General features: G+C 40.6%; 1 protein-coding gene across 9 annotated transcripts in view; it reads right to left on the reverse strand.

The window, feature by feature from the left end:
* Positions 1-23,156, reverse strand: part of ARB2A (ARB2 cotranscriptional regulator A) — a 278,294-nt gene that overhangs the window by 122,969 nt on the left and 132,169 nt on the right. For all 9 annotated transcript variants that reach the window (XM_071731897.1, XM_071731893.1, XM_071731899.1 and 6 more), the window contains exon 7: positions 19,460-19,678. In XM_071731897.1, coding sequence (XP_071587998.1) covers positions 19,460-19,678 — 219 coding nt within the window. The remainder of the gene's footprint in view (positions 1-19,459; positions 19,679-23,156) is intronic.

Raw genomic sequence — 23,156 nt, forward strand, 5'->3', positions numbered from 1 at the left:
ACGAAAGTTTTATTTTGTGTACAAAAAATTTGTCCTTTCAAGAGAAAATCACATGTCTGAAGTAAACAGCAAAAGGATAGAGATCATTTCCTTTGGCTATAAAATTCTTGATTATCATAACCTGACTCAAGAAACCATCACGTTTTGCAGCACTCTTAGGTAACGGGTCCTGTAAAAATTATTTCACTGGAAACATTCCTTGACTAGAAAGCAAGACTTTTAAAAATTAAGGAATTGTATATAGGAATCAGAAGGCACATGTGGTGAATGCTAAGGACAAATTAACTGGGAACATTTTGCTACACGACATTGCCATGGCAGGATTTGTGAAGCTTTGTCCTAATTAGGTACCCTATGGGAAGAACTTTACCACTTGGTTTAGTGAGAGGGGAGTTACAAAAACCTTCTTCAGTCCTGTGAAGAACCCAGAAGCCCAGAGATGGACACCTGGGGTTTGCCAGCACTGGGAATGCCCCATCTTGCTCCTGCAGCTCTGGTGTCCTCACATCCTCCTGTCACCACACTCCCTTCTCCGCTGAGCTTGTTTTTACACTTCACTCCTCTTTATAAACTCTCACTCCTTCCACAGCCCTCAAATTAAAAAAGAAAAGGGTGAACCCTTCTACTGCACCACCTCCTGTTCAAGCACAGCCCATTTCCCACAGATGCCCTCTCTTCTTCTCTCCACAGCTGCATCAAGTGATGCTCAGCACTGGTCTTTTCCCTTCTGCAAATATTTGCCTTACATGAGGCAAAACCTGTTTCATTAAAATGGAACATAATGAAACCATACTATGGTTAATTGCCACCACAGCATTTCCAAAGTCTCAGTACAGGACAAGGTCTAGGAGGCTTTGAAGGCAAGAAAGAAAGCTGAAAGAGAAGCAAAAAAAAAATTGCTAGCATAAGATTTAAACCAACATCCTACCCCCCCCTAAACACAGCAGCTAAGGTATTACAACCAGGCAGCAGAAGGAAAGCAAAGAAAGGACAGAATCTGAAAAAAATGGGAAAAAAGTGGCAGCAAAATATCTCATATCAATACTTTTCTGCAGTATGAGTACCCCAAGACAAGACTTCAGAGTGTGTAGCTCAGGCCATTGAAGAAAATTTGATTTTTAGCGGAGAAATTCTAGTATATTTAGGAAGCATTCCATCTAGAAGAGACTGGTTTTTAACCTTTATATCCCAGTGTTCAGAGAACCCTTGCACAGGTTATTTCTGATGTGTTTCCTACTCCAGCCTGAAAGGTGATCCCAGGAGGCAGCAGGACATTCTACTAACAGCAGGAATTTTATTTCTGCTTTACTGACTGAAATGGCTAAGACTAGCTTGTATGCTACATGTATTGATATACACACACACAGGAAAATGGCCTGGCTGTGACAGAACTCTTAAAATAACTGGATTTTCAGGCAGGATGGCAACAGACTGCCTAAAACAGGATGAAAGGAGGCTGCAGAAGGAAGCAGATGAGGACAAGGACATCAAGATCACCTCAGGGGTAAAGCAGCCACAACTGGGGGAGATGATGCTTTGGCCTTGAAAGTCTGAATGGAGGACTGATTTTTTTTTCCTCCCTTCTTCTACAGGCTCTCTGTGGATTTTATTTGCATACTCTGCCTCATTAAAACACCCCCAGCCCAGCAGGACTGGTTCAGCTGTGTAGGTGGCAGAGAGGTTTCATGGTCACCAACATCTGGCACAACTTAGGAACCACAGAGAAGCCTCTGAGAAGGTTCAGCACTAAAATAATGTAAATGCATTAGTGGTGACTGATGCTGTTTTATTCAGCAATTGTGTTCATATGCATCCAGAAACAGTCATGCTGTATTTATCCTCACTTAGGACCTTAGCAGGGATTACACCAAGAGCCTTGGGATGCAGAATGCCAGCCTCTCACACTTGTCTCACAGGAATATCCAGGGAAATAAAAGGACTATATTATCTTTTTAAGGGCACCTCCTGAGATGGGGGCAAGATGTATGGCAGTAGGCAGCAGAAGGAGAAACCAGGGTATTACAATAGAGAAGTCTGGTAGCACAGCCAAGGTTATTATTTGGCACGTGTCTTCTGAAAGCAATATGGCAAAGTGACTTAAGGCTGCATTTTTCATATTATGGATCCCAGCCTTATTCCCAAACCTATTTGAGGTGATTCTGTGTAATTTCTTGTGCCTATTTCATTTGTGAAGTGGGACGGTGATGGAAGCATTCCCAATATTGCTTATGAAGCCCTAGTAATAAAGTTGTTGTGTGTATACAGTCAGCAGCAGAAAGGAAGACCAGAAGTCTTACATATTGCAGATAAATACACGTTGTATTGATTCAGAGAGGAGTCCCACCTCCAAAACTCCTAGTAATTTATCAGGAAAGCAGGCAATCTCGACAGACCTGCTAAATGAGTGAGTATTACACAAAATGTGCAGTACCTGAGATATCTAATAGCACAAAAAAAAAAAAAAAAAAAAAAGATGTAAAACCAAAATGCATTTGTCAGACTGAGGCAATGTTTAAACTGCCTCTGTCAGTGCAGGTGACAGGGCTGGAGGAGGAGGTGGTGATACCTGTGCTTTGCTACAGTGTGACTGAGGAGATTAGGTTTAAAATGACAAGTTTTAGCTCATGCAAGACTGACAATGTCTAGCCAGGTTTTTTTTTTTTTTTTTTTACTTTTCATGTTTTGGCCCCTCCCCAGGGCCCCTGCTCTCCCCAGCTCCCACTGCAATTACCATCCAAGACGACTCCAGATCCTGTCCCACTTTTCCCACTTCAGATGCAAGCTGGGCTTTCCCTGGTGATGGTGGTCAGGAAATAAAATTCAGAGCTATTCTATATACATGTGGGAATGGAGGGAGCTTGCATCCTACCCTCCCCTGGGGCAGCAGGAGAGAGTTACTTTTCCTTCTTATATCCAGCTTTATTGAACACGAGAGAAAAAACAAAGCAACTCCAAGCCATAAAAGAGTTTTCCCAGCTAAGCCCTCAACTAATACAGTTCCCAACTAATAACCTAGAGCCACTTCTGAATTAAAAAAAAAAAAAAAAAAATATTCCAAACCACTCTCTCCTCCTCTCTCCACTGTACTCCAACCAGCTCTGCTCGGTGAGGAACAAGCTGACCCTGGAAATCAAAACCTTTTTCCACCCTCTGGGCCATGGGACCTGCCTCGAAGGCCTCATTTGTAATATTTCAAGGAGCAAAAAATGGCCTGAAAGCAGGGGGTGAAGCTGCCAGAGCCCATAGCTATTCTTTACAGAAGTGCCTGAGGTCTCAGCTGCATTAAATGCCTTGCTAACCTAATACTGAATTTCAGTTTTGGCAAACACAGGTCTCCTGGAAGGCCTTCAGAGCACCACTGTGTCAGGACCACAAAGATGCTACAAGACCACAGGAGCATTTTCCACAAGGCTCGTGCTGCAGGTGGAATTTCTTAAGATTCCCATTTGCACCTAAAAACTCAGGGACAGCAAATTTGGCTGCAGACCCGTGCAAAACAAACAAAGAAAGCAGCAAATGTTACCAGCCTTGTTCAATCCACGCAGGCAAAGGCTCAGGCTTTTTGCACAGTGACTATTTTCTGCTGTGAGATTGCTCTCTTAGAACACCCTCCCAGTTCCTTCAGCTTTTTATTAGGAAATTCAAAGGCACTTTGCAACTTGAAGGAGTTTGCTGTTTATAAAGTAAAACCCAGATCCCAGGCTAAATTAATTAAGTCTCAAGTGTTATTATAGCATCATCTCCCTAGCTGAAGTATCTGCTTGTCAGCCAGCAAGAAAACTTTGTCAGGCTGTTGTTCCAGACTGGATTTTCCCATTATTACTTCTGCTGGAGTCTGGCATGTCTCCTGTCATCACCACCCAACTGTCTTCTGGAAAAGCGCAGAAAAGGAGACCAAAAAAGAATAAAAATTCAGAGGAAATCAGTTTCTCAGTGGCTCTCAGTTAACATCTCCAGCATAAGCTTGGGGTTTGGTATTTTAAATGATTTGTAGATTATTTTTAGTGGCCAGCTTCTACCTATTGAGTAGGGGAGTAAATAGTTAAAAGCCTTCCATCAAAACACATCTTGACTCTGAATCTCTGCTGTACTCTTTTTGGTTTATGGTGTTTCCAAATTGACAAGAGGTGGTAGGAATTCACCTAAGCAAATTATTTCATCTTAAGACAAGAATGAAAATAAACACAAGTATGACATTTGCCTTTTTTTAGTCTGGGGACAAGAACATTGCTGACTCACTGAGAGGAAAGAGGTGGAAGGGAAGAGAATAGGAGGAAGGAGGGAAATGAACCAAAGGAAGCATACTTCAGAAAAAAATCCAAATTAATTTCCCTTTTAGCTCTTTGACAGGCTGTTGGATTTTGGGGGGTTTTTTTGTTGTTGTTGGGTTTTTTTTTCTTTACCTTTCACTTGCAGGTTCCAGGTGAAGGAATCCTGAATTTGAAGCAGCATCTTCTGGCAAACAGCCTGAATATCCTACACAGGGAAACTCATCACATTGGAGCTTTAATAACAATTCCTCAGATCAGCCCTGCCTACACAGCTGTACCAGGGCTATTGACCTGTGCAGCTCACACCAAAATCCCCGTGCCAGGATGCTCCAAGCATGGTCCTCATCCAACCTCTGTGCCTGGACTTACATATTCTGATTTAAAAAGAAACTGCAGCAGTTTGGCCAAAGAGTTTGAAAATACCCAAAGGCAGGGGCAGTTTCACTTCAGTGCAATATGGCTGGTACTTATCCCTGCATTTTACATGCATCTTTTTCATATCTCCTCACACTTTTTTCTTCCCAAATTACTTAATCCCAGGGAGTGAGATTCTGCCCACAACATATTTCTGCCTAACAACGAGCATTACCAAAAATGGCAGTTTGTGTGATCAAATTATGGTAACAAAAGAGCATTTCTAAAACAAACCCTATAGTTATAGCTTTGCAGTTGCCTTCCCTACCGGCCCTGGTTCTGGCAATTAATAGATCAGTTGCAGGGACAAATAAATAAAAAATGAATATGATACTTCTACAAAAAGAACTATCTTCTTAAGACACAAAGAGAGCTCATGTGCCTTGTTTAGATGATTACATGCATTTTTCTAAACACTGAAACTGATTTTTTTTTAAATGAATGCATCTGAAACATTTAAAAACTCCTAACAGAATTCATGCAGAAGTGTTATTTTTCTATTTCCTAAAGTACTTAAAGACTATTTTACTTTCCAGTTCTTCCAATCTGTTTATATGTTGTAATGAGAAGCAGACATTTTTTTTACCCATGCTATTGCACAAAAAAAAAATAAAAAAATTAAAAAAAAATAGCATTTTGGCCAAGAAAAAGGCAGATTTTGCCACCACAGGAAATAATGAATCTAACAAACTTCAACACGTTTAAGTAAAACAACAACTTAGTATTTTCATTAACAGCTATGGTTTCAGAACAAAGCTTGGCCATGAAGTCCCTGTTACAGAGTTTATATCTCTTACACAAGTTAAACTAAATAGAATGGCTTCACCCTGTATTTTTCTTCTTGACATCTTTGTCTGTATTTATTACTTACACTCCAGAGCAGTTATTTAAGTGAAAGAAAGATTTAACAGCCTCAGAGCTATTTGATTTCTCCTAATAAAGAGAGCAAAGCCAGCGCTTTAAGTAAACTGATATACTATTTATTTTTAATGTATGTAGTTATAAAAGATTTGTTGAACTGCCTTAATAGGCAGCATAATGTAATTAATTGTATTTGAAGTAACTGCCATTGGCTTACAAAATAATTATTCAAACGGATGACAAACACAATCTGAAATTCAGATTTGAGTTCTCTCTTGGTTCTTGCTTCAATAACCTGAGAAGTTGGACACCGAGCTATTCGTCCTGCTCCTCAGCTCTCCCACCCAGGCTCACCTTCATTACTGTTGTTTGGCAACCATGCAGGCTAGGAAATGATCTTGTGACCCTGATGAGCTGCCACACAACCTCAGGACTTGCTCGTTTTACCTCTGGCTTGAACTCTGGTGCTGACCATTTTATTAACACAGGTTTTTTTTCCGTGCAGATTAGCGAGGGCGTTGGCATTTGCAGGGGCAGAGCTGAAGATCATTAGACCTCAGATCACTACCAATTTTCTTCTAAAGCAAGCAGTGCTTTTTTTTTTTTTTTTTTTTTTTTTTTTAACAACTCAAAACATCCAACTACACAACAGACAGCTTGGCTGTATTTTAAATTAGCACAAATGCTAAAGCCAGGAAATGTAATTCTCAGGGTATCGGAACAAAAGGTTTAGAGAATAAAGAATTCTTATATACCACACGATTATCAGGACTAGACTGTCACACTGTGACCTTGCTGGCGTCTAGCTAATCTGACAATATTTGGCAGAGCATTGTTTCAAATCAATAACTAATTAACAAAGTACAAAAGAAGTTGTACTGTTTTTGAGGCTCCTTGTTAAAAATGGCTTTTGGTTGCACATGGGCAGAAAGGTCGCTTTTATGACATCTTCACGAGTCTTTCAACATCTTGCCACTGTCAGATTAAATTACTTTTAGCAATTAATTGTCATAAGTTAAAACAGAAGCACATTTGTTACAGCAGGTTGTCATAATGACATGGTGAGCAGTTGTTTTGATATGAATTTCTTCCACTGACCCTCTATCATATCTTAATTTTTTTGGTTGACCTAACTGGAAAATTGGGAGCAATGTTCTACCTCAGGCAGCAGAGTCCAAACACTGGGGGTCTTATTGAGATTACAGTCAGAACAACACTGGAACAGAAATTCCAGAGATAACTGAGGATCTTCAGAATAATATGCATCTTCTTGTAGAAAATATGTAACTATGATGTCTCTACTGGCGGGTGGGATAAGATAAGAAAAATAAACCCTCAAAAACCCACATGGATGTAGCTTTTGTTTCTTTTATAAATGGTCCCTGATGCCATTTTAATATTTTATTAGCCAAGACTATGTGTTTGACATGTTTTAAAACACGGACTAAGTGGATACAACATCTGAAACTTGCACTCATTCAAACCACTACTTAGTTCTGGGGACTTGCACCTTATTGTGCTGTAATTAAAAATAACTCTACCCTGTAAGTTCCCCTTTTTAAACTTCTCTGTATCATCCTGAATATATCTTGTCCATCTTACTCTACCATCATTTTTAAGTTTGTATGAATTTCATGTGAATGCTATAAAACATTACATCAGGATGAAAACAGACAGCAGACTCAAAAAACCCTCCCTACATTTATTTGACAAATACCAAATCCCATTTCAGCTGTCTGCTGGGCTTTGCCACACCACCCCATTACCACCTGTCTGAAAAAAAAAATCTAGTTTGCTCATCAACTGTGGTGCAGAACAGATAAAATTTATCAGAAGAATATGGAAGCATCACCAAATTACCACCTCCTCCTGTTTACAGGCCTTTCTTCTGTGAGGGCTGCTGCCTTTTGCTACTTGAGAGGGAAGAAAAAGCTTTGAGTGAGTGTCAAAAGCAAGATGTAGAGCATGGTGAAGCACTAAGGTAAATAGCAGAAATGTTAATACAGGTCTTAGGGGAAAGGGTGCATGGAAATAACATAATCCCTTCCATTGGGTTTGTGTGGCAAGGTTCTGGTAGTGGGAGGGCAGCAGGGGTGGAAAGATGCCTCTATTAGCCTCAAGATTGGACTCAATGATCCTGAAAATTCTTCCCAAGCTCAGCGATTCTATTTTGTGGATGCAAGAGCTGGAGCTGACTCCAAGCTGGACCTGCTGCTGGCCAAGGCTGAGCCCACTGGTGATGGTGGTAGCTCTACATGTTTAAGAAATGTTGTAAAACCTGCACAACAGCAGCTGAGAAGAAGAGGAGTGAGAATATCTAAGAGAAACAGCCCTGCAGACACCAATGTCAGTGAAAAAGGGGTTAGAGATGCTCCAGCTCAGAGAATCCTCTTTAGGATTCTTCTAAAGGCCATATAGCCTTTGGTGAAGACCCTGGTGAGGCAGGCAGTCCCCTTGCAGCCCATGGACATCCATGGTGGAGCAGATATCCACTTTTATAGGTACTCTCCTGGAGCAGATATCCCACACTGGATCAGGGGAAGAGAGCAAAGAGGAAGGAGCAGCAGAGACAAAGTGTGATGAACAAGCTGCAACCCCTGTTACCCATCTCCTGCTCTGCTGGTGGGGAGGAGGTGGAGAAATCAGGAGTGAAGGTGAGCCTGGGAAGAAGGGAGGGATGGGAGGAAGTTATGATTGTTCTTATTTCTCATTACCCTGCTCCAGTGTCAACTGGCAATAAATTAATTTCCCTGAGTAGAGTCTCTTTTGCCTGTGATGGTAACTTGTTGGGTGATCTTCCTGCTCTTATCTCAACCCATGAATCTCTTGTATTTACTCTCCCCTGTCCAGTTGAGGTGTGACAGAGCTGCTGGGTGGGCATCTGACAGCCAGCCAGGGTCAACCCCACAAATTCCCATACTGCAAAGAAATGTCCCAGTGTTTGGTGATGGGGAATGAAGTGTGGATAAACAGGAAAGGAAGAGCAGGACTGACTGCATCCTGCCTGGGAGAAGAAAGAGGTTGTGCAGAGGAATGGACCTGGTCAGCTGCAGGATCTGTCCTTAATGGGAGCAAAAGAGAAGATGTAACCCAAAGAACATTCTGGGTAAGTTATCTCTGGTCCTGGATGTCCTGTAGAGGCTGATAAATCAGATCTTCAGGCAGAGACTTTGGAAGAGTTTTTATGGTTAGCAACCTCTGAATGCTGCTTAAGCAATCCATGTTTAAAGGAATTGTCTATTTTCATAGTTTAGCTAAGTTAGTGAAAATATTTCTATACTAACATATTTTTAACCTTAAACCTCGATTTCTAATAAAGCTGGCAATGAGCAACAAGAAGTGATAGTTGCCAGGTATCAGGTGTCCCAGAAATCCCCCTAAATGCAATTTACTGGGCATAACATCCCAGTACAACCACAACATACCCAGAACTGAGTCTCCACCAAGCAGACCTCCTTCAATGAACAGCATTCACAGAAAATGGCACAGGAATATCTTACATAATTTATTTAAATAAACCTTTTATGGACGTGGGTACAAAGAGAAATTAGGGGCCAATCCAAGGGCTTCATGGCTAACTGCAGTTAATGCACTGGCCTGCAGCTGGGATATAGGTTCAGGTTTTGCCTTGAAATTAACTATTTAGACAAAATCTTCACAGAAGAAGTAGTACAGAATTAAAATTAAAGAACTGTTCACTAATGCTTCAGTAAAGTTGTAGCCTTTTTAATTCTGCCATGTCTATCTTCTTCCAAATGCACAACTGGCAAACAATCTGATTTGAAGGTCACAGGTCACTTTTTTCTCTTCCCAAAACTCAAAACCTGTTTTGTAGTTTAAAGTTCGTGGACTCAAAATAACAATGTAGACAACCCCTCACTCCTTTTTTACCCTGAAGAAGTAACAAAGAGGGAAAAGGAAGTACATGGACAGTACTTGTAAATTTTCCATTATTAGAAAAAAATCGGCATGCCTGTAACATCTGGAGAACATCTGTGAAAAAACTACTGCTTTACTCCTCTGAGGTTCTCAAGCAAATTTAAGCAGATGATCTGACTTCAGGAATTTCCTGATCTCTCAAGAAATCCTGAATATTCTGCTCAACATAGCTGTGTTAAAAATGCCAAGGAACATCACTGCCTATTTGGAGGGACTTGCATCCTTCACAATGAATTTCTGTAGCAGCAATGTGTGCATGATATGGTATGAGCCATGCTGATAGCTGGATTTGAGCTGGGAATGAGGCTTCCTGGCCTCAATCATGTGAGCCTGCTCTTTCTAAGTGGATGACCAACCACAACCAACTGTTCTGAGACACATAAATCAGCCCCTCTTCATGATGTCCACAAAGTCCATCCATAACTTAAAATACTTTTTTGAGGGCTGAGTTGGAATTTAGTGAGGTGAAACCATTGCATCCCATCAGCTGGAAAGCAGCCTTGCAGGTCATCTTGTCTAACACCATGCTCAAACCATCTGGTCACAAGTGCCACGTGTGATACTTTCAACCAAAAGCAGAAAGAATGAGCTCTGTGTTCTGTTCCAGTGTCACAGAAACGTTAAAAGGTGTGTTGTGGAAGTCTCTCAAACCTTGAACCACACACATTTGACACAGAGTGACTTTGAACACAGTCCAGAAAGGTCCTGCAGATGACTGCCACTGAGGACACTAAAGAATTTACAGTATTTCCATGTCATAACCTTTTCTTTCCAACTTTTGCATGCTCTGTGGACTCCCAGCACAACTGAGGCAGTGGTCAACATTTGGCAACTTCAGTCTGTTTTTTCAGAGTCTGGTAGACCTGAATTGTGACCTGGTCAGTTGATCTTCAGGTGGAAACAGGTGTTCCTTCCTAGTACTGTTAGAAAATCATGTCATAGGTATTTACTGCAATTATAACAAAATAACAGTGGTACCTGAACTTCCACTCCAGTGATGATACCCTGTGGCTCCTGTGAGGATAAAAATCCATTAAAGTGTCAGCCAAACTCTGATCAGTCAGCTGGTGGAGTTCAAAAAGCAAAGGAGACAGCAAAGGAACCTAACAAACAGCCAACAGCAGCAGAAAGATACCCATGATCAAATCAGATGGTGTTATTTTCAGGTCTATCACAGCAATACCTCATTGGCACACTTCAGGCAAAGCTGTCAGAGCCCTGAGCAGCATGCAGTGGCTGAAAGATGACATCTCCCAATGAGGAGGATTTCATACCTGGCCTGGGTCCTCCCTGGTAAAGGATTTAAAAAGAAGGAACAGCCATTAAATATAAGCCTACCCTTTTTTTGGCAGCCAGTGTGCAAAGGACACACAATGAATAACTTGATCCTGTCCTCAGATGTGTTCATTTTTCAAACAACAGGAAAAGGCTCAAAGATGTGTACTGCAAGGTGGAAGGTGTGAGGTCGGTGACTTATCAAAGGCTGGGGCCACACAGCTAATTGCAGAACCTAGAAATCTTTCAAAACTACTTTACACAGCCTAAGCTTTGCTAAATTTCTTCATTACCTGATATATTCACTTCAAAAGAATTCTTCAGCAAACCAGATCCCAAAGAGAAATAAATATCTGCCTTCTGAATATCTACATGCAGTTAAGGGTTCTGTTTTCCCAGAGTGGCTGTGATACAATTCAGTGATAATGCCAGCTGCCCACCTTCCTAGGATAGAGTCTGAACTTGAAAGATCCATGAAATCAGATTCTTCAGTTACACAGCAGGTGGAAAATATAAGAGATAGGAATGGAGAACCATCCTGGAAGGAAACACCAGTCCAGAACAACAAACATGCTGCAGATGCTTATGTAGCACCAGGTGCATGGACTGAATTAACTACATTTTAAAATTCCTTGCTGTGCTAAATGTACTGATTAAACCTTTGCTTTTGGTAAGAAGGAAACTTTCCATTTTTGTGTATCTGGACACGTTCAGCCTGCAGGATGCTGAACGTGGAGGAACATTGTGTGGGCTTTGTGTGCTGTGCACAAACACACACGTGCATGTCTGTGTCTGTAAGAACTGTCCTGAGCAATCCACACTGTATTACAGGTGCAATGAATGATGCAAATTCAAGTGATACTAGACCAGGTGTAGGTTGAAAAGCCTTTTGGGACAGAGCAACTCATCCCCTCACTCTCTAACTCAAGAAGGACACGACAAAACAAGGTGTAACATTTTGGCTAGTTTTTTGTTTGTTTTTTCAGAGGCACAGAGGCTTAGCATCCACGGACAGTATTTTACTGAAGAACTTAAAAACCTGATGCTTGGCTGGATACATAGCCAATTATTCCAGCACATCCTGTTGGTGAATGAAGGCTCCTTCCTGCCATCTGATCAAACAGAAGAATGGCAACTGGAGCCTGTGTGACCCTGATGTGCTATCCCTGCAATTACTCTCACTGCTAACTAATAACAGAAGTGTGACTATGTTTTGCAAAAGCTTCCTCTTCTTTCTGAAGTACCCATTCAATGTAGTTCTGATACTTTTTTCACCCCACACTTCTGCTAAAAGCACCAAACCAGGAGCTCCCAAACTGATGCTCAAGAGCCCAGAAAAACTTACAGCTCCCCAACACTCACAACTCTTGGAAACTCTAAGTGTAACTCAGTTTTACTTTATTCAGTAGTTTCCCTCCAAGCAGTGCCATCTATTGGGAAAACTAACTAAAATTCAAGTTTACTTGATAATAAAGAAAACACACCTTGTATCGACAAATTCTTGCCAAGTACTGATCAAAAAAAGAAAAAAAAAAAAATCCAATAAAAGAGAGAAAGAGAATGAGAATAAACTGTTAAATAATGAAGTGTAGAAGAGTGTGGATGAACAGTGTGCAGCCCATTCAGGGGACAAAACCTGCTACCAACATTTCCAACCACAAAAGACAAAAATCATTTTTGATCAGTTTAGCATCCCCTTTTAGCCAGGGAGAGACAGATAAATAAGAATTCAGCTGAGAGAGGAATGGGAATATTTCTCAAAATTTATCTGACTTCGTGGCTGGAGACACTGTGAAACAAGACTACCTTAGGGAAGACTTCTGTCTGAACACTATAAAAATGAAATTATCAGCCCTGAAGCTGGTAAAAGGTAGTTTTCAGGGTGTGGTGATCAGCTATGAAGTTCACTAAGTCCTAGCAAGAACCCCAGTCACGATCCATCCTTCTCACAATAACTCTTTGCCTACATAGGGATGACAACGACCTGATTAAAAAGGTAAACCTTGCTCTCAGGAAGTAAATAATTAAAAAAAACCAAACCACAACACCGTACAGCAAGTATATTCACAAAAGCAAGTAAGGATTTGCTAGGAAAATCCTTTACTCATAAGGATTATGAATAAAAGTAATTTTTCTAATCATTAGCCACCTATGAATTGCTGAGTAGAAATTAGTATTTTTTTTCTGGACATCTCATCCCACATTCCTACATGCCACCATTTCCTCCATTACTTCTAGCCCCTTTGGCAGCCAAGCAGACTACAGAGGAACAACCAGATTTATCTTAATCTTAAAAGCTAGGTGGTTTTTTTTGGTTTTTTTGGTTTTTTTTCATAGTTTTTCTGGGATTTTCTGCAGCAGCTGAGGTGAAAACAACATCCTTGAACATACTGTGCCCCAGTTCCCAGTCTGCTGAGATTGATTTCTTAGGACTCCACCAATGTTATTTTCCTGACCCCTGTGTATCATGGTACAGTCCTGACATCCCACTACTCAAAACTCATAAAATAATTCCAGAGAAGTGGGGTGGGGTGTCCCCACAGAAAGAGGTTATTTTGCAGCAGCACCACCCAGCTTAAGATGACTATAAATTTTTTTATATATCCCAGAAAAATAATTTTCATCATTTCTAACTACATCAAGGCTCTTATGGCTGGCTGGCCCACAAGAAAAAAAAAAAAAACAAAAAACCAAACAGTTAATGAAGGTGAAAGTTCTGCAAAAAGTGCATGCTGCCACTTGAGCCCCTGCTAAATTTTTCCACCAGTTTTCCCAGATGTGCTGAAATTTATCATTAAAATATGCAACTGCATGAAGAAGGTTAGAGGACATTATCCTTGTTTTTGATACCAGCTAAAAAGGTATTATCCTTTGATTTTTGTCAGATAAATTGAAGCAGAACACTTGCAGGGAGCAGCCTGCACTGGCAGGAGGATGGACCAGCAGACCTACGAGGTTTTTTTCAGTCCTTAACTGCAATCTCTTTACAATCAAAGACAGGCAGTATCCCAGTACAAGAAGTTTGAATAATTTTATTCACCTTTGCCTTCAACAAGTAGGTCTGCTTTCTGCTGAGCTAGTTTTTCTTTACCATCAGCTTGCTAACTGGCCAGGTTTACCAAGCCTGAATCCCATCTGAAAGGAAGGAGGGCTCAGCTGACCTGTGAGAGACAATCTTCTTTAGCACAACAGGAGCACTGCACAGCTCGTGGTGGGAGGAGAGATGCAAGCTGGTTCTTTCTTTTGGGAACTCACACGGCTTGCCTTACATTTTAGGAGCTGGATCTAACAATGCACATTTTGCCAGCACCACGTAATGAATGTTTGAAAGGCACCAAAGCTAGGTGGCCCCGATTTATTCCTTTTCTTTGATTAAGCCACACTTGTGAGGCACAGAACAAAGGGAGGGTATGGCAGAAAGAAGAGCCAGTGGTGCTCTTGAAGAGATGCAGAATCTTCCTTCAGTGATAAACTGTGTCTCTGATTTCTCACTTGCTCAAGGAAAAGAAGACAAATACAACTTTTCTGGACTAGCAGATGCAAATTATGCCATGAGAAGTCCTTACAGTCTCAGGATTTTTAAAAATACCTCACTTATCTGCTCAGATTGAAGAGCCTGTGCATAAATTATTGAATACTACTATAGTTTAAACTCTCCATATTTAGCTATTTAATGTAAGAAGCCTGCTCATTGTAGTAGCTACAGAATGAAATACAACATACACATTTTTCCTGTTATTTATGAAATACAGCAGCAACTTAGAGCTGATCTGACCCTTTGGGAATGATGTGAAGGCCTAACTTTAGGTGCTCAGTGCCATTGCAGATGCTTTACAGTCCTGGCTTCCAGTTGCTGGGCCAGGATGGTGCAAGCCAGATCTCTCCAGGTGTCCCAAACACCCTGTGGCACCCAGACTAATGTCACTACAGGTTTACATCCCAGCACCTGAATTGCAGTCTTTTTCTAACTCTGAATGTGGGAGAAGAAAATAAAGCCATGGTAGTTTCTAAGCAGTTCTCACAGGTGATGCACAGCCAGCATGATTTTGCTGGTCCTTGGAAGCGAAAAGAGGTTGCTCAAGAAGACAGGGAAGTGGGAGGCTTTAAAAAGTGATTATGGACAAAGTAAAAACACATGTGATTTCAGTGGTACTGGCAAAAGTGATGCTGATAGCTGTTAAGAGCAGACAGAAAAACAAAAGCAAAACCAAACAGGTAAACATTGGACTGAGACTTTGGAGGTTGGGGTCCTGATGCCTGGGTCTGCTGGGGAACTGTTTGTGTGATGGAGCACATCCCTTCCCTCCTGGGAGCTCTCTGCCCAGAGCTTGTCATTTTGCCTCTTCTGGTGGAATAAAGGGCTTTTTAGCTTGGTCTCAGCAGCAGGCTAATGCAGGCACAGAGGCTCTGGATGAGAGCAGGCACTCAGCATGCCAAGTCACAGGGTAGGGGCAGAGGGAGGTGGCATCTGCCCAGGGATGTCCACGGGGCCAGACCCCGCGCAGCTGCCAGGAAACAGCTCCATCTCCAGCCCCAAAAATAAACCCCAGGTCACCCTGCACAAGGGGACACTCGGTGCTGACCTTCAGCCAGGCAATCCCTGGTCTCAGCCATGCTGAACAATCAGCAGAAATGGCACAACTGTGCTTGGAAAGCTTGCCAGGATTTCCTGCCCACCAGCAGTCACTGTGTGCTTAACCGTGTATTAAAAAACCTGCCTCTTACCACTTTCTCACAAATACTGGCACAAATTATCCTGATGTGTCCATTTTTAGTAAAACAAATTAATTAGCTGCACACGATCTTTTCCTGTTTAATCTCTTGCAGAAAAATGGAGAAAAAAATTATTTATGAGAACTGTGCTACGTCCAAAATTAATTTAATTTCATTGATATGCTGTTGGTACAAATAGCCCTGTTATAGATGGTGCTATAGTAAAAATACTATTTGCAGTAAGGATTATTACAGCAGATAAGCTTGGTGGGGAAAAGGAGGATAAAATTCCCATCATAAAGACTTCTCCCTCTTGACCAGAAATCCTGACCCCCTTGCTGGGTCTGATAAAAATACTTCTTCATACTTCTTCCTTCACCTATTGTGGCAACAACACTACTGAAAATTACTGTTATTATAAAATGATGTGACTTATACTTTTTTTCTTTAATAACATTACAGAATCCTTTCAGTATACTTGTTTAAGTGGTGAATGCTGCTTAGGAGGGGAAAAAATACTGATTTACATTTTTAAAGTGTCTTTTAACATAGAGATGACACTGTCAGTGTGAAGATCTGTAGGGAGTGGGAGATGGCTTGGAGGATGGAGGGAATAATTGTGTCACAGTTAAGCCTGCATGATTTGTTTCCACACAAAAAGGCTAGAGATCAACAAATTCTGAGTTTAGTTCAGCAATAAATGAAGGTTGGCTAGGGGATTAAGTTTCTGGGGGAAGCATTAGCCAATATGTACAGCAGCAGCCTCTGGTGGTCTAAGAAAAAAATGGTAGCATCTGTAAGTAAGGACAGAATTATGATTTTTTTAAAGGATGTATGTACATATTTAGCTAATTGACTAATCCCTCCATTCAACACATTAAAAAAACCAGATGCTTTTAAAATGATCTGTTGGCAACATGCTTGTTAAAATCTGAACGGTAAGAGTATTAAAATTCATATGCATTCATTAGCACGTTATATAAAAGTAAAATGCTTTTGTTTAATCATTCCATAAAGTATTACAGTCAATGCTGATTATCAAGAAGTTTTCTCCGTGGTTTGCATCGACAGAAAAGAAACCAAATTTATAAGATTGTTACTGAATTGATGACATTTTCTGTCTTCACTTGTGAATTCAGTTGGCAGATGTTTTCAAGAACAAAAAATTCTGTCTTATTACAAAACATATTAAGCAGGTTTTTCTGCCATAATGTTTGACATGATGTTTATTGCCCAGACCAAATCAGTCCCTTTAACAAGCTATAATGTATGCCAGAAAGTACATTATTTCATAGTTAAGGAAACTTCCAGCATGAAACAATAAGTACTTTGATCTTTCAAGCACTATGCTTAATGCTCTACACACTCCAATACTCGCTTGTATTCACACTCATTTTGTAAAATAATACAGTGCAATTTCAGATTTTGCATTTTAAAACTCTGCTTTTACATATTCTCGAGTATCCCAGCTATTTGGCTTTTGATTCTATGAAAATAAAGAAAATACTTAAAGAAATTTAACATGGAAGAGCTCCATTTTCCCAGTTCTTGGAAAACCTAACTGCACAAGAGGGAGCATCGCCCAGGCAGCTTTGATTTGTTCAGATGGCATTTCCTCATCAGATCACCACAGATCTGAATGACCCTATGAGCACATAACCAAGGACATTTATTCCTACTGCTTGACAGTCTGAAACAATTTCTCCAGCATATTTGACACAAACAAATTTTGCTTCAAGGTTGGATGGAGGTGATGCCTTCTTCTGAGGGTATTTTTCAACCTAGCCTCTCTGTGCCACTTTTCCCTGCTTGGGATCATTACAAAGCACATCCTAATATTTCAGTGGAGTGACAACATGCTTTCTTTCAAGAGTCAGCAAGTCAAATATATGCTACACTGCACATTAAGTAAAGGTTGTATCTAAACTACCCTTTGAGATTACACCAAACCAACTCCAGCTCCTCATCCACAGCAGATCTGTGGTTGCCATAAACCTGGCAGCAAGTCCCAGGGTACAAACAGGTGGTGACTCCCTGTAGCACAAGTAATCCAAATGGACCCAAAATTGCAAAAAGGGCAGTGCTCCATTTAGTTTGTGCAATGCCTGGACAGACTTACAGCCTGGAAGGTGGAGCAGAGCATCTGATGTTCACAGCTCCTCTTGCAACCACCTACAGACTCAGTGGTTCTGCCCAACAGGTTTGTTTCAGAAAACTGATAAGTAAGTAAAATGCAGGAATTTCTCCTGCCACACACCAAAGCAGGGACATTTTCCACTCTGTTTCTTTGTATTAAGAGACTATGAAAGAAAAAAAAAGATAGTTCTTTCAGAATAAAACACCAACCACATCAGAAAAACTGATTTCAGCTAATTTGCTCAGGAAAGGAGACTACAACCCACGCTTTCACTAAGACTCAGGCTGCTCCTTTCCTTAGTTTGAAGAAAATCAAATAAAGGGAAAGTGGATAGTCATATCTGACTCACAGAGCTGTGCTAAAAGGAAAATGGGATGGAGTCATGCATTCTGTGCTTTGAGAATCAAACATCCCGAAGCCAAATTTCATGCCTCATCAAGCAAAAGAACCACAAGAAGGTAGAACTGCTCAAAAGGTGTAAAAAATCCCCAAATAAACAAATGAAAAACCCCAAGAGGCTCACTTTCAACAAGGGGACACTGGATCAGCATTGCTGACTAAATGCCTTTCTGGACAGTACAACATCATCCACTGGCTTCTGATGGACCTTAAGACAAGCCAGTGTGGCATCCCTCATAAAAAAGCATCAGACAGAAACACTGGTGCCTTGTTGGAGACTGCACATGTATAAGAACCCTTTTGTTTCCCATCTTCAGGAGCAAGGTACTTCTCAAAAGACACAGTAAAACACCCAGGCTACAAACCCTATTCACAAGCCAGCAAGCTACATTTCTCTAACAAACAGTGTTAAACCACCATTAGTAGGAACTTCTTACAATTTGACATGATTCTAACATCTCTTTTGCTGGATTTTTCTTCTTCACACCAGAAAGACATATATATATATATTTTTACTGCTTTAACTAAACTCTGATGTTTCTGGAATGTTTTACTGTTGGATGAAAATGTTAACTTTCATAGCAAGTGCTTTGGAATGACTCAGTCTCAAATGTGTATGCATAGTATATATATATATATATGAAACAGAATGTGTCAAAGTGCAAATAATATTGTTTGTGCCCCCTGCTGAATTAGAAATCCTTGGGTAGCACTGTTATAACGATCCCATGCTGGCAGCATTACAAAGTGCAAAGGTTCACTGAGTAAGAAAAGAGCAAGGGACAGAGTTTCCTCATTACACCATACCCAAACTATTCTACCTTAAATATTTATTAGGATATTAATAACTCTCCTCCTTTATCTCCCTTCAGAAGTCCAGCTGAAACACAATGGATGGCTGCTCATATGAAAACAAGACATGATAGGGTAAATCTGCTACCACACAAGATAAACACTGGTATTTTCCACAATACATTATTAGTTCAGCAGGTAATATGTTAAAAAACTACCAGGCTATAGCTACTACCTCCCCAATATAAGACAACACAATAAAATAAATGCACATATGATGTATGAAGCTAATATGCTGCCTAAGCTGCATGAGAAAGTGTTTCTTATGTACACCTCTACTTATAAAATAATTTCTACAGAGTCTTCTTTAAATCATGCTCTTTCTTGATAGCACCAGTGAGTTCCTCTGGGGTTTATTTGAAGTTCCCCTTTGAAATTAGAAAGGCATGTTTTGTAACTCTTCCAAAACTTTACATTCAGTAAGTGACAAAAAATATCAATAGAATAAAGAGCCAGGAACTCTGTATGAACTCTTGAATGCCATCTCAGTAATGTGTTTGTTTTTTTTTTAAAAAAGCACGCTGTTTGTTAGCCAGTATGGACAGTAAACACATCTATACATCATTAAGAAGGGCAAACAAACCCAAAAGAAACTTACTCTAATATACATCTGCATAGTTTCTTTTTCTTTTTGAGGATTTCGGTACTTTTCGTAGAAGTCACGTCGCTTCTTTGTTTCCTTCTGGATTTTATCTTTTCTTTCCCTCTTTTCTGCAGGTTCATCTGAGCTATCAGAAGACAGCTGTACTTGGGCTTTTGTCTTCTCCACTTCAATATAGTTCTCATTGGGATTCAGTACTATCACTCCATAGCCTTCCTGTTTTAGAAGAGACACACAAAAAGAACAAATATGAAAAGGGAGATTTAATGCTTGAAAACATTTTGCATTTATTTTAATGCTCTTAAAAACTTTTCTGCTTATGTCAGTAAGTTCACGCAACATAATTTATAAAAGTATTTTAAGAATATTCTGTTTGTTTAATTTCTGTCATTAGAGGGATATTGATGCCTATCTGTATGTGGGTGCACTTATGCTCATGCACATCCCTCACTGAGAGAAAACTCGCCTGCTTTACCTTTAAAATAATTTATTATGTTGTTTTATTCATAAACACTTTATATGAGTTTTTCAGAAAACAGTATAAGAACTAAAAGTAAAATATTATTTTAAGGACTCTACGTAATGATGAATAAAGGGCTTTATAACCAGCCAATAAAAACCTTTAAAATAAAAGGGATGAAGGGATTTCATATCTCTCTCTTTATATATAAAATATATATGTAAGAAAGCATGTGAAAATAATTCACTGCAGTTTCAAACAGTAAAACCTTTTGTCTAGCTGACAGCAAGCATACCATGCAGAAGCCAATAGCAGCAGTAACAATGAATCAATACCAAAACTGATTCAATGGTATTGCTTACAAGTCAACCCTTTTACTGTGGGGATGACTTTTAAGTACATCTTTAAATTTGCTCAAAAACTTCACTGGGATTATGTCCTGTTTTCAACAAACCTAGGGAAAATTTGTGACCTGCAGGATGCTTTTGAACATACCAGCTGCATTTTTTGTGCCTCAGAAAACGAGCTGGTTGAAAAATACATGAATTTATGAATGAGAAATAAATCTTGAATAAGTCAGCCAATCATTTTATCATGATTTTTTAAATGATGGCAAATCACAAGAATTGTAGTATTTGTGGAAGGTATAATCGCCAAAGCAGGGAGAAAAGAGAAGCACATGCATTTAACAGATGAGTCCTGAAAGTTACCATGGGTTCCCAGTCAAATCAAGCTGTCCTTTAAAAGTAAATTTTAATAAAGACTTACTTTTTGGAAACGTCTATATTCATTATCTAACTGAACAGCTTTATTCCAGCTTTTCACTGGGTGCTCCATTCTGCACTTGGGCGAGGCACGAGGATCAAAGAGGTCCCCATACCTAGCTGGCCAGAGCAAACCAAGCCCACTCCAACAAAAGATACTTTATTTGGGCTTGCTTTATTCTAATCTGTAGAGCCATTCACAAACCTTGTAGTGCATTGTGGCCACTGTCAGGTAGACAGATTGTCACTTGGTGATTTTCTACAGTTGGACACACTCGACTAGTTATCAAAATCGCATCTGAAGGGAGTTCCTACCCCTTGTCCTTGTGCCCTTCTCAAACGTCTGCCGGAGCTTCTCCTCCCACCAAAAACCAAGTTAAAGGGCACGGTTGCACTCTGCTAAACAGGGTGAAATAGAGGCATTCAGGACACTGTCTCTGGCGTCGGGGACGTAGTCAAAAAAGGTCACCATAGGCCAAAGAGAAAATTGCCTCCTCGCTAGACGCGGCGCCGTGAGTAAGTGGTCTCCTGTCATGTCTCTCCCCTGCCCTCCCCGCTGAGCACACTGAGCTGGGGCAAATGCAAATAAACAGGCAAATAAATAACTAAGCAAAGAGGGAAATGGGAAAATGGAGAAGACCAAGTTAAAAAACCCCCGCGGCGCTGTCGCCGTTGACGCGCAACGCTCTGCCATTGCGACGTTCGGATCCCCAAAGTGGAAAACTCAAAACCTTCCTCCCCCCCGCCCTCCTCCAAAATAAATCCTGGGCAGGGGAGAGCCCCACTCACAAACACTCCCAAGCCGCAGAGGGCAGGATGGTTCTGGCAGGGCAGGACCAAGTTTTGGCAGCACGTGTCGGGCGGGTGGTTCTGGGGCTCTCTGTGATGCTGGTCTCGGTGACCCGCTCGTCCCGGACAGGGACGTTGGGCGGATCAATTCGCTTTGCTCTCCCCATAATGCCAAATGCAGAGCTCACGTGTCCTGTCAGGGGCCTGCCACTGCCAGGGGGATTTTTTAAAACCCCGCGTCCACTCTGAGCTGACCACAGAACAGACACATAAATCACCCAAGAAGCGGAATTTGTCTAAGTTATTGATCATGTAACTGAAAATTACGTGACTCGTTTGTCCAGTTTTATGAGGACACAATTGTCAATTTTTCACGTAGACACCAAGAGATGAAATATGATTCCATTTTTAAATTCGCTATTTCATAAATCAATTAGAGGATTTTTATCAGTTATATTTTAAGCAGTGCAACGTGTCTGCCTTTATACTTTAAAAAAAAAAAAAAAATTCTCCAAGAGAGCAGGCCTTTCCTGTCAGCGCAATTAAAATAATTAAGTGATAACTGAGATAGGTCCTCCCATAACTGAGAAAAAAATACCACTTTACAATTCATAAGTCTTTCTCTTAGGAAAGTAACCCCATTTCAGACTGTTTTGCTTACATGATGTAGTGCATTTCCCTTCCCCTTGCACTACTGTGTCCTAACTGCAAGATATATATAATACCACCAGAAAGAAGATTTGAGATGTACAAAGAAACACAGAAAACCAAAATCACTGGTAAAATTGTACCCAATTACGAACCATCTCATTCAGCCTTAGCCCAAGAATTTTTCTACAGAGAAGAAATTAGCCATCTTCAAGCAACATCTGTATAATCAGTGGGGTTTTAAGTTACATTGATTTCTAAAAAATGTATTTCAGATGGACATAGCTGCACCATTAAAGTTGAACCAGTACAACCAGAAAATTAAAGGAAAAAAAAAAAAAAAAAGAAAAAAAAAGTGGAACTCCTCAGTAACACAGTGAGGCTGAGCAGAATGCAAAGTCAGTGCAAAATTCAGCACACAAACCCACCAGTATCTAAAAAAAAGCCTTTGGCAGACTTTGATAATGGGTGAGATACATGGTCTTTGGCATGACTGTTAGGCAAAGACAAAAATCACAGTCATTAAGAAGTATCCTTTAAAATGAGAGTCACGTTCAGAAGTATATATCTCTCCTAGTCATTAAAAATACCAATTTCAGCTATGATGAGCTTACAGCACTATTAAAATGTAGTGACCTTTGATGTAAGCAAGCACCACCATCCAGGAGAGTAAAACACTGGGCATGTTTTCAATGCACCTAACAGCAGAACACTTTTCTCCTGTGTGTGCCCTGCACACAGAATGAGAAAACACTCTCCGAAGTGGAAAGTTTTTTTCATGGTAAAAAGCTAAACTCTGTGACATATCCCCCCCCCCTACCCCAGCCCCCTCCCAGCCATCAATCTTCAGCAGATGGAAAGAAGCAAAGCCCTGTGCTCTACCACATGTCTGAGAGCATACAGATGTTGCACAGAAGCCAAGGTCTGCCTGCACCCCCCATCAGTGCAACAGGGATAAGATGCCACAATCAGGGCAGGGAGTGATAAACACAAGCCCCAGCCTCTAATCTGCCAGTCCAGTGGAGACAATTAC

This window comes from Heliangelus exortis, chromosome Z, assembly GCF_036169615.1.
Source record: "Heliangelus exortis chromosome Z, bHelExo1.hap1, whole genome shotgun sequence".
Lineage (NCBI taxonomy): Eukaryota > Metazoa > Chordata > Aves > Apodiformes > Trochilidae > Heliangelus > Heliangelus exortis.